Source organism: Mobula hypostoma, chromosome 12 (genome assembly GCF_963921235.1).
Source record: "Mobula hypostoma chromosome 12, sMobHyp1.1, whole genome shotgun sequence".
NCBI lineage: Eukaryota > Metazoa > Chordata > Chondrichthyes > Myliobatiformes > Myliobatidae > Mobula > Mobula hypostoma.
The window spans coordinates 36051353-36063874 of record NC_086108.1 but is presented as its reverse complement, the minus strand read 5'-3'; the positions used below and the strand labels follow the sequence as shown (position 1 = coordinate 36063874).

The 12522-nt window shown below is 40.5% G+C and overlaps 1 protein-coding gene across 1 annotated transcript in view; it reads right to left on the bottom strand.

Annotated features, from left to right (window-relative positions):
- Positions 1-12522, bottom strand: part of ro60 (Ro60, Y RNA binding protein) — a 73861-nt gene that overhangs the window by 10864 nt on the left and 50475 nt on the right. Inside the window, exons 7-8 of the mRNA XM_063063847.1 lie at positions 2215-2328; positions 807-953 (exon numbers count right to left, since the gene is read on the bottom strand). Coding sequence (XP_062919917.1) covers positions 807-953; positions 2215-2328 — 261 coding nt within the window. The remainder of the gene's footprint in view (positions 1-806; positions 954-2214; positions 2329-12522) is intronic.

Sequence of the window (12522 nt, the reverse complement as noted above, 5' to 3'; positions counted from 1 at the left end):
GAAATCAGAGACCATCAAAGAGGAGTTGGTTGAAAACTCTGGATGCTATGACATGGGCTTGATAATAAATACTGCAATTTGGATGAAGCCACATATATTTTTTTGAAAACTGAAAAACATTTTATTGTACAATGATTATACATCACCATCTCCTCTACCATTGTAGTTTACCCAGATACTGAGCTCCAAAGATTCCTTCTCTAAAGGCCTTTGGTCATATTGAGCTTAATAAACAATGTTTCTAGCTAATCTATGTTTGAAAATTATAACACGGAAGCAAACTCCAATTTTGTCCTACTGCCTAAGAGAGTTGCTATTTGATGATTGATAAGCACAAATTCTGACCAGTCAAACAAAGTTCAAGCTAAGAAGCAGGGACCTTTGAAATTCTGCAAGGAAGAATTTAGACATATAATAATAACGTAGGCTACAAGTGTTTCGGACTTCTAAAATTTTTCCTCAACTCCACCATGGATGGTTCCAAGTCCAGCTGCAAAAGAAGGGTTGAGTATGAGGCTAGCAACCCCATCCTGTAAAAACTCAGGGCTGCAGCAAAACCAATAGAAACCCCAAAGACCTCATACCTGAGAGAGAAAGATCTTTGTCAAGAAGACATAAGGTGGGCTACACCGAGAGGCAACTTGAAAGACTGGCCCAGGACAGAGGACTCTGGCGAGCTACTGTCAATGAATGGCCCAAGCCTCAGTAGGGGTGATGGGCTTAGTAAAAAATACTTAAGTAACATTTTCCTCGATCTAACTTTAACATCGTTGTACAAAGACATATTATTTTGAATTTTCTCTCACCTTTCTGTATTCTCTCAAAGCTTCTACAGGATGAATGTTTCTGTAATAGGTTTCATTATCAGTAAAGATAATGAACACATCTGCAACTGTTTGTGTCTTAATAGCCCATAACATGGGAAGTGCGCAGTCAGTGGAACCAAACGGAACCTATTGGAAGTGGTCAAAATAATCTGCAATGTTATATCAGTTTACTTTTATTACAATTTTCTTGAGGTAGCATTAGTAGGAATATTTGAAACAAGGATATTAATGAAATCAGAAGATACAATTTATTAGTGGGAGAAAAACACTGTCCTGGATTTAAAGTTTAAAAATGGTAACTCAGAAATTTCATATGGAAATAAGAGAAACAACATGTGCCATGATTGCAAGGATTGCTGCAAAAACAGAATTCTTCATCCAGTTTTTGGCACGCAGCACACTCTCAAAAGTAGAGGCCATGTTGAGTTGAGTTAGTAAAAATAAGACATGAACAATTAAAATAGTAGAATTTCATCTCAAAAATAGTGGAAATTGCTACATAAACTAACATTTAACAATTTAACTTTAGGAAAGGGTTATTGTTGGTAACTAAGATATGTTCTTTACACAACTTCTGAAATAATCTTTTAAGCATTCAAGTCATTATTAATATATAAAATGTAAGTAGCAAAAAATTACTAAAAGGTACAGGTTAAGTGCCCCTTATCCGAAATTACAAAATCTGAAATGTCAGAAATCAAAAAATTTTTTAACGCTCTCATGACGTCACAAATGGAAAATTCCATAAGGCACTGGGAAGACCCCAGTTGATGCACAGGTCTCTGTGCACCAAACACAGTTCTGAGAAGTAACCTCACATATGTAATGAACAAAAGTTAATGAAAAATAGAAAAACACTCCATAAAGCAAAAAATGAAGACCTCAATCGTGTGTTGAAAGAGTGGATTTGTTAGCGCCGGAGTGAACATATACCATTTAATGGTATCCTGATCATGAAACAGCAAAGATCTATTATGACTAACTGAAAATTGAAGGTAATTGTGAATATTCAGCAGGCTGGTTGCAGAAATTTTTAAAGATTTGTGGTGATAACAAGTCTGCTGATTGAAATTCATTGGTCAGTTTACCAAGATCGTCGCTGATGAAATCTAACACGCTGAACAACTGCAGCAGTATGTTTGTGTAATGAACAAGTACAAGACAAAAACTGCTTACTGGTAGCACATAAATTCAGAGTCGGAAATGACAGCAATCCCAAGTTATCTCATTATGTATTCCAAAATCCAGAAAACTTCCAGCCCAAACCATTTCGGATAAGGAGTACTCAACCTGCACTGATCTTTTTATGCATGTCCCAGTGAGCTCGGCGTAACTGATAACAGAAAAAACACAAACTAAGAAAATTGATTTTAAAAAATTATATTACCGCATGCATCACAGCTAATACTTTATCCAGTGCCATTTCTGAAGTGATGTGTAATGGAACAATTTCATCAGAAAAAGCAACAATTGTAGAGTTGGATTCTGTTTGTGTAACAACCTAGAAAAAGTAATCAATGTGTTAATGAACATTTCAATGAAATTACCAGAACAGATATTAAAAAAAGCATTAAAAACAAATGAGAATCTGGCTGTCATAATTAGAGACTAATACCTAAAACCTAGGCAATTAGGGTAACTCTCACTGAGCTGGATTATTATGTTCAACTTTGGGTACAATAATTCTTGATGTAAAACCCTGGAGAGTTGGTAGAAAATTTAACATAACAAAAGAGATATTGGGATGATAAAATACAGGTATGGTGATGAACTGGTAAAGTACTGAAAGAAAGAAAAAAGGGTTGAGGAACTTCAGTGATATGGATAGACTAGTAAAGTTGTGATTGTTCTTGTAACAGGAGAGATTGCACCTTGGACAGGTATAGAAATAACAATTTTGTAGATTCTGTAATATTGATTGGCATCTCCTTAGTGCACAAGGTTTGGATTGAAATGAATTGAATTGACTTTATATCTTACATCCTTCGTATACATGAGCAGTAAAAATCTACATTACATCTCTGTCTAAATGTGCAATGTGTAATCATTGTAATTTATAATAAATAGAACAGTCAATATAACATAAAAATACACTCAAATCAGCACGAGTTAATCAGTCTGACGGCCCGGTGGAAGAAGCTGACCCGGAGCCTGTTGGTCCTGCGGTACCATTTCCTGGATGGTAGCTGCTGGAATAGATTGTGGTTGGGGTGACTCAGATCCCCAATGATCCTTCAGGCCCTTTTTACACACCTGTCTTTGTAGATGTGCTGAATCATGGGAAGTTTACAACTACAGATGCGCTGGACTGTCTGCACCACTCTGCAGAATCCTGTGATTAAGGGAGGTACAGTTCCCATACCAGGCAGTGATGCAGCCAGTCAGGATGCTCTCAATTGTGCCCCTGTAGAAAGTTCTTAGGATTTGGGGGCCCATACCAAACTTCCTTAACCGTCTGAGGCGAAAGAGGCGCTGTTGTGCCTTTTTTACCACACAGCTGGTGTGTACAGACCACATGAGGTCCTCGGTGTTGTGGACGCCAAGGAGCTTACTGTTTACCTCCCAACCCTGGATCCACTGATGTCAATAGGGGTTAGTCCATCTCTATTCCTCCTGTAATCCACAACCAGCTCCTTTGTTTTTGTGACTTTGAGGGAGATGTGGTTTTCTTGACACAACATAAGCATCCTTCTTCTCCAGATGCATAAGGACGGTATGTAGAGCAGTGGCTGTGGCGTCGTCTGTCGATTGGTTGTGTCAGTAGGCGAATTGTAGGGGGTCCAGTTCGGGTGGTAGCATGCTGCAAACGTAGTCCTTGACCAGCCTCTCAAAGTATTTGCTTATTATTGAGGTGAGTGAGACCGGATGCCAGTCATTCAGGCATGTTATCTTGGTCTTTTCTAGTACAGGGACATCGGTGGATAATTTGAAGCAGGAGGACACTCTACACTGGGAGAAGGAAAGATTAAAAATGTCAGTAAACACACCTGCCAGTTGTGTTGCACACATCCTGAGTACTCGCCCTGGGACGTCGTCCAGTCCCGCAGCCTTGCGGCTGTCCACTCATTGGAAACATCTGCGTAACTCAGCCACAGAGATGACCGGGTTGCAGGTTGTAGCACCAGCTTTCCTCAGAGGCTCAGAGTTAGCGACATCGAACCAAGCGTAAAAGCAATTAAACTCACCTGGGAGAGAGGCCGCAATGTTGGCGGCACCACTACATTTGGCTTTGAAGTCTCCGATGGTATGCAGCCCTCGCCACAAATCACGTGTGCTACTCGTTGTGAATCTTGACTCAATCTTGTCCCTGTATTATTGTTTCGCAGCCTTGATAGCTTTGCACGGATTGTAGCTGCTTTTCTTGAGCTCCTGTTGACTGCCGGCAGCATAAGCTCTGTGTCACGTGGTAAGTGCTGCCCACACAGAACTACTGATCCAGGCTTTCTGGTTCAGGAAGACCCTGAACGACTTCTGGGGACAACATCATTGCTGCACCTCTGAAAGAAGCACATGACTCCATCGGTGAAGTCGGAGACATCTTCATCATGGAAGATATCCCAGTCGACATCATCGAAGCAGTCCTGCAGCATGGAGACTAACTGGTCAGACCAAGAGTGGCCAGTTTTAACTAAAGCCGCCTCTTGTTTCAGCTTCTGCCTGTACATTGGCAAAAGCAGGATCGAAGAGTAATCTCATTTTCCAAAAGCTGGGTGAAGGACAGCTTCGTAAGAATTGCGGAAGGGAGTATAGCGGTGGTCAAGTGTGTTATCTCCCTCCACAAGTGCTCACCTGGATGTGCTGACAAAACTTCGGAGAGACTTTCGTCAGCGACACTCGATTAAAGTCACCGGCAATGATGAAGGCAGCCTCTGGGTGTGCAGTCTCCAGCGTGTTGATGGTCTTGTACAGTTCCTTGAGAGCCAGGTCAGTATCAGCCTGCGGCAGAATGCACACTGCTGTGATGATAACAGCCGTGAACTTCCTGGGCAGCCAGTAGGGTCTGCACAGCAGCACCAGGTATTCCAGGTCTGGGGAACAAAAGGGTTTGAGGGCAAGCATATTCTGGAGGTCGCATCAAGCATTGTTGACTATGTAACATACGCCTCCTCCTGTACTCTTCCCAGAGAGGTTTTTTGACCTGTCCACCCGGAACAGGGAGAACCCAGAGGGTTCAATCGTGTGGGCTGGTATCTCCTCCATCAGCCACGTCTCCACGAAGCACAAAATGTTACATTCCTTTGTTTCCCACTGGTAGGAGATTCTGGCTCTCAGTTCACACAGCTTGTTGTCCAGGTACTGAACGTTAGCCAGTGATGGGGTGGAATTTGTTAGGTGCATCCAAGAATGATTCCTGAGACAGTACGTTGAATAGCCGACTAAAAGAGAGGCCATACTAGATATAGTCCATGGCAATGAAATTGGACACATGACAAACCTCAGTGGGCAAGTATTTCAGAGATAGTGACCATAACTACCTGACCTTTAGCATAGACTGGGATAAGGAAAGGAGCAGACAAAATGCAAAAGTATTTAATTGGTGGAAGGCTAATTCTGACAATATTAGGCAGGAACTTGGGAACAGATTACTCAGGAAAATGCACACCAGAAATATAGAGGTTGTTAATGAACACTGGCATGGGATTCTGGATAAGAAGGCAAGGTGAAGGACCCAAGGTAAAAAAGTGAGGTAGAATATTTACTCAAGAAGGAGGAAGCATTCTTAAGGTTAGGATGCAAAAATCAGAGAGGGATTTTTAGAGTTATAAGGAAGCCAAGAAGGATCTTAAGAAGGGATTTAGAAGAATGACAGAGGACATGAGAAAGCCTTGGCAAGTAGGATTAAGGAAAACCCCAACACATTCTACATGTACGTGAAGAACATGACGAACCACTCAGGGATAGAGGAAAAAAGCACCAGGAGGCAGATGAGGTAGCAATGGTCTTGAATATTTGCTTCAGTAGTCAGCAGGGTTAAGGTTTTTTTTTACAAATGCGAAGTCAGTATAAAACAGGTTAATGTGCTGGAGCATGTTGAGGTTAAGAAAGAAACAGTGTTGGTGCTTCTGAAAAACATTAGGTTAGGTAAGTCTCCAGGGTCAGATAATGCCCAGGTTACTAAGGGAAGCAAAGGAAGAGATTGCTGGGGTGTTGACAATGACCTATGTGTCTTCTCTGGCCGCAAGATTGGTATCAGAGGATTGGAGAATGGCAAATGTTGTTCCATTGTTCAAGAAAGGTAATAGGGATAATCCTGGGAATAAAACAGACCAGTGAATCGTACGTCAGTGATGGGCAAACTAATGGAGAGGATTCTTAGGGACATGATTTATAAGCATTTGGAGAAGCATAATCTTATTAGGGATAGTCAGCATTGCTTTGTGAGAGACAGATCGTGCCTCATGAGCATAACTGAGTTTTTTTTAAGGTGCCAAAACAAATTAATGAAGGTAGAGCAGTTGATATGATGTATATGCATTTTAGTAAGGCATTTGACAAGGTTCTCAGAAAGTCATGAGGCCTGGGATCCATGGAAACTTGACCACATGGATTCTGAATCTGCTTTTCCACACAGAAAGCGGAGTGTACTAATGGCCGGAGCATATTCTACCTGGAGGTCAATGACTAGTAGTGTTCCACAGGGATCTGTTCTGGGATCCAGGCTCCTTGTGATTTTTATAAATGACTTGGATTAGGAAGTGAAAAGATGCGTTACTAAGTTTGCAAATAACATGAAGATTGGAGGTGTTATGGATGGTGTTGAAAGTTGTCATAGGTGGCATTCTATCTGGATGCATACAGCTTGGTATGTCGACTGCTCTGCAAGTGACCACAAGAAACTAAACTACAGAGTGTTGTGGATACAGCCCAGCACATCGCAGAAATCAGCCTCTTCTCCATGGACTCTGTCTATATTTCTTGCTGCCTCTGTAAAGTACCCAGCATAATTATCTCATCTCCCCTCTCCCATCAGGCAGAAGTCTCAAACATATACCACCAGGCTCAAGAACAACTTCGATCCTACTGTTGGCAGACTCTTGAACAGACCTCTTGTATGATAAAATGGACTCTTAACCTCATTATGATATTGCACTTTGTTTACCTGCACTTCACTTTCTTTGTAGTTTTTACACTTTAATCTGAATTGTTATTGTTTTAACCAGCTGCTGGCCTTCATTTGTCAGAGCAATGAGTTCAAGAAGTATGAGGTAATATTGCAGCTCTATAAAACTCTGGTTAGACCACACGAGTATTGTGTTCCCTTCTAGTTACTTCATTATAGGAAGGACATGGAAGATTTAGAGAGGGTGCAGAGGGAATTTACCAGGATGCTGCCTAGATTAGAGAATAGGTCTTACAAGGGCAAGTGAACTAGGGCTTTTTTCTTTGGAGGGACAGGATGAGAGGTGACTTGAAAATGGTATAAGAATAAAAGAGTCACATAAATTAGAAGCCAGAACCTTTTTTCCCAGGGCAGCAATGGCCAATACCAAAGGACATCTGTTTAAGGTGAGCGAGGAAAGTTTAGGGGATATGTCAAGAGATAGGTTTTCTTTTAATATACACACAAAGAGTGGTAGTTGACTGCGATGCATTGCCAGTGTTGGTGGTAGAGACTGATACAATTGGGAAATTTAAAAGACTCTTAGATAGGTACATGGATCAAAGAAAAATGGATGGTTATCGGCTTTGTAGAAGGGAAGGGTTAGATTAATCATGGAGTAGATTTATATAGCTCAGCACAACATTCTAGGTCGAAGGGTTCAATGTTGTAGGTTATGCAGGATCTGAGAGATATATTTACATGAAGAGCATAGATAGAAGGAAACTTCCCATTGGCAGAATGCATCAAGAACAGGGACAGAATGAAGGAGATCGACTGAAGTGATACAAGGAAAACATTTTCTTAACGCACGAGTGGTTAGGATTTGTAATGCACTGCTGGGGATAATACTGGCAGCAGATTCAACTGTAGCAGTCAGAAGTAGCTATAAGTAAAGAACTTGCATGACTATAGGCTTATTTTAAGCGCTGTTAGGTGATTTTATTTTTTAAATAGTTTTGAAACTTCTCTGGATACTAGGGACATTCAGCAGCATTGAAAGAACATGACAGCTTTAACAATCAGTAGAATTAGGGTGCGTATTTGCCATCTGTCAAAGATTTCCAGAGAGATTTGGTGAGTGGGGCTTGTTCTGGCCTACTCATCCATTTCCATTATATCTTTTGAGGACCATGCACATCCAAGAAACCAGAACATTAATCAGCTTTGAGGTAACCCAGCCCACAGATCTGAATCAGTTAAATTAGGGACAAGAAGCAGTGAGTGCAGGAAACAAGATCCATTCAGAACAAATCCAGTCACTTGACAAATGAAGTTACTTCTAGCTCTCATGGTTAGTCATTGAACTGGAATTAGTATATAAAAATACTCCTACAAATGTTACAATACCATAGAAGTCACAAGTATAAATTAGTGCACATTTTATTTTATGTTGCATTATGGATCAATGGACACGAACATAGTGCCCAATATTTTTAACAGGTCAATGCAATGGGGAGACATCAAAAATCTCTGAATGCCCAAAGTTATCTTGACCTATATATATTGTTGTATATAAAGGGAAATTATATTGTAAAACTTATATCAGTTATCTGGATTACAAGGAACTAAAGCTTAATTTAAGAACAAAGAAAAAGGAAAAAAAATCCCAAGTAAATTTTTGCATATATTGACAGCTACTATAGAAAAATAAATGCTCATACTGATCCATGGTCTACAGTTCGCAATTATACATGAAAGAATGAGTATTTTAATGCAGACATTTCCTCTTCCATCTACAGATGGTAAAGGAAACAGCTATCTAAAACTTTAATATCAGATTTTAATCTCCAATAGAATAACTTCAGTCACATGTTAAAAACTTAAACTGGTTTCACGTAGATCCTGTTCTTCCATACAAACTCTTCAATTCACGTTCACAATCAGTCAACATTTCTTTCATCTCCAACAAGTTAATCTCTCATTGCCTCACGATTCCATTCTTCCAGCAGACCATCCTTTTCCTCTACAATTTCCTTCCACATGGACTCCGGAAAATACCCTCCATTTCACTTAAAATAGCACTTTTGAATCCCCAACCATTTCATCTTTGAATATTGGTTACCAATTTGCTCCCATTATCCCCATTAAGACCATCGCTTTCTCACAACTTAAGTTGATTTTCCCGGTATGCCTTTCATCAATACTTAAAATGTAAGGAATGCAGATCTGAACATTTCCAGAGGACAACTAGCTGAAACATTCAACCCAAATCAGAATGGCCCATATAATGCATACGTTCCATTTGCAGTTTGTTTACAGTGTACAGATCCTGATGTTCAGTTTACAGTTACTATTTTATAGATAGATTTGCTAAGTTTGCCTACAGAAAAAAAATCTCAGGGTTGTATGGTGACATGTTTGTACTCTGATAATAAATTTTACTTTGAACTTTGCCTATAACTGCTCATTACTCCAGAATCATCATGGAAAGCAAAACTGGTCCATGTTGATCTCACCACATTCCTTTTTCTAAAATCACTTACCCTGCAGCTTCACTTCTAACTCCAAGTGAGAGAGGATCATGGATTTTCTTTTGACATTAAGACCATGTTTTCAACTGTTTTCACTGCACTTCTCCATTTCCCCGATAATGCCAAACTCCTTCAAAGGTGAAGGGTCTTCTTTCACAGTTCTGAACTAATATTCTAGCTTTGGCACTAATCCATCATTTATGTTCTTAACAAGATGATCTTATATTATTCACAACAGCCGCCACAAGTTTACTTTAATTCTATTCCCACAAGCGGTAGCTGAACAACTTGCCTTTCTGGATCCCATAATAACGGTTACCTTTCCTCATTAAGTTACCTTCAAATCTATGTTATCACTGTTTTCTTTAAAAACCTCACTGAACTTTCCATAGTTGAAAGGTCTAGTCCTACATTTAACACCCTCTCCTTGTAAAAGGATCAAGTGCTTTCCCAGCGTACATAATGAATAAACTCTTCTCGGGCTGCTAGCCAGGTACAGGTATCAACTTTAACTGACATTTTGATGACAAACTCTGCCATCTTCACCAGGGATGATACCTTGGCATGTCTAATCTGGTGGTATATATACCTTCCGTAGTCCATCCCTCCTGACTGGTTAGTTCTCATCCAATCAGGATTCCGCTGTCCCATCTTGTTTAAAATCACATTCTAGTTCATACTTTGTTCATCCTTCATCTTTGTTAAAGCTCTTTTTCTTTAGTTTTATTTCATTGGCTTCCTTCACCAGTGGTCCCAAAACCCACTGACATGGCACAGTAGTTTTTGCCAAAGTCAGAGCCTGTGGTCATTGCGAATGCAATGTTCTGCTACTGTTAATTTCTCTGGGTAACTGAAACTGATATACCTCCTGTGCTCATTGTGGTGGGTTTCCACTGTGCACCCGTCTGGTCGATATACACTGCTCCACATTCACAGGGAATCCTGTAAAGCACCATCGTAAATTGAATGTTTGGATGTATGCTGTTCAGACGGTTGTGGAACTGTTGGAATGTCTGAAGCCCATGAGGCCACACTATGAAGGTATCATCAACAGATCTGAAACAGCATTTGGGGCGCAAGGGCGATGAAGTCATCGCCCTCTCCTCAAAGTCCTGAATGTAGAAATTAGCAATAGCTGGTGACAACGGTCATTAGACAAGGCAACATGGTCACTCTGTCCGTCTGTTCAATTTCTGTCGATGGAGAAGAATAGTTGCTTACCGTTCCTGAACATTCTAATACCTTGGAAACCAGATGGTAGCTCAGACATGGCATCTATTGGAGACCTACTCACATGGACTTATACCTCAACAATAACAGCCACCATCATGCCGCCCAATGTAGAGCGGTTCTTTCTTCTTTGGTTAACCGTGTAAAAACTATTTCGGACCCAAAATCTTCATGAGGAAATAAGACATTCTTACAGAAACACCAAGAAACCTAACAACAAGGAGGAACTCGTCACTACTATCCATCTTCCCTAAATTACCACATCTTCTGGAAGGATTGCCATGATCCTGAAGAAATATCGGATTAATACCATCCACAAACCCATAAGGAAGCTCAAATCGCAACTTATACAGGTCAAAGATGACCTGGGACTTAGGACAGCTGGCATTTACAGGACTCCGTGTGAATGTAGAGCAATGTATATCGGCCAGACAGGGCGCACAGTGGAAACCCACAACAAAGAGCACAGGAAATATATCCGTTTGAGTTACCTGGAGAAATTGACGGTAGCAGAACATTGCATTTGCAATGGCCATAGGATTGAATTTGATGGCACAAAACTACTGAGTTTTTAGACCGCCTGCTGAACACACACACACAAACTGGACTAGACATACCAAGGCATCATCACTGATGAAGATGGCAGAGTTTGTCATTGAAACATCAGTTTAAATTGATACCTGTACCCAGGCTGTAAGACAATTAAACTCCCTGCCACCACTCAGGTCTCATCATGTATGAAGCACTAGTAGCATTATACTGTTTACTTTCTAACTTGTTGATGCAACTTATTATTTGATAACTTATTTGTAGCAATATTACTTTATGTGTTGCATGTGTGAGTTATATGTACCTTGTTGTGCACCTTGGTATCTCTGGCAGTATTAAGGTGTTCGGTTGAATGACAATAAACTTGAACTTGAAGCAATTCCAAAAACTTACTATGTTCCAGGGTAGATGAGCCCCAAAAGAAATTTATGTGCTTGAACAAGATAAATCTTCCACTCTTTTAGTCTGGTTAGTTTCTCAAAAGGTAAAAACCTTGACACTTCCTTCCTCTCCCCTGATCCCAAAAATCAATCTGATGGACAAATATCCCTCACAAGCATTTATTTATTTCAATGGGAGACCTGTACCAGACACAACATACCAGATACAATCCCTTGAGGGCTACATATAATTCCAGGAAGATACATTGAATCTTGCAATCAAAACTTTTTACAATAAAATTAACATAATGAATTCCCTGTTATGGGGACACTGTTGAGCCATGAGCAAGTAGGACGCACCCTCCTGCAGCTCCGGCAGATTTGATATTAAATCTTCATTTACACAAAGTCAATTTGAGGTTTAGGGTGGCAAACGAAGGGGAGGTGCTCTTCAATACATACCAGAAGGAGAAAGAGTGAAGGAGTGCGTTACAAAATGCTGAGAAGAGGAACAGCTAAGGCAGAGACGAACAAAGAAACAGGCCCAATTGACATCTCGGAGCTCACGAGTGAGGGCCACATGGAGCCAGGTGCACAGAGTATGGACAACAATGTGGTATTGGTGGCTATAGAGTCGCTACATGCAGAGCTAACTACAATGAAGTCAGACATCTTTAAGAAAACTGAAGAAAAAGTTGCAGAGGTAGAGGTCGCTTTGAGAAGTGAAATTGCTTTGTTGAAAGCAGAAAATGACACTGCGAATTGCACATTGAAAGCCCAGTTGAATACACAAGATCAAACTCTGAGAGAGATAGCAGAGTCGGCTAACAGAGCTTCAGACATTGTTCTGGAGCTGGAGAGCAAGGTGAAACGACTTTGTGGGCAAGTTGAACAACTTTCTGAAAAATGCCTGGATTTAGAGGGACGTAAAACAACAGAATCTGAGAATTGCTGGCCTACGA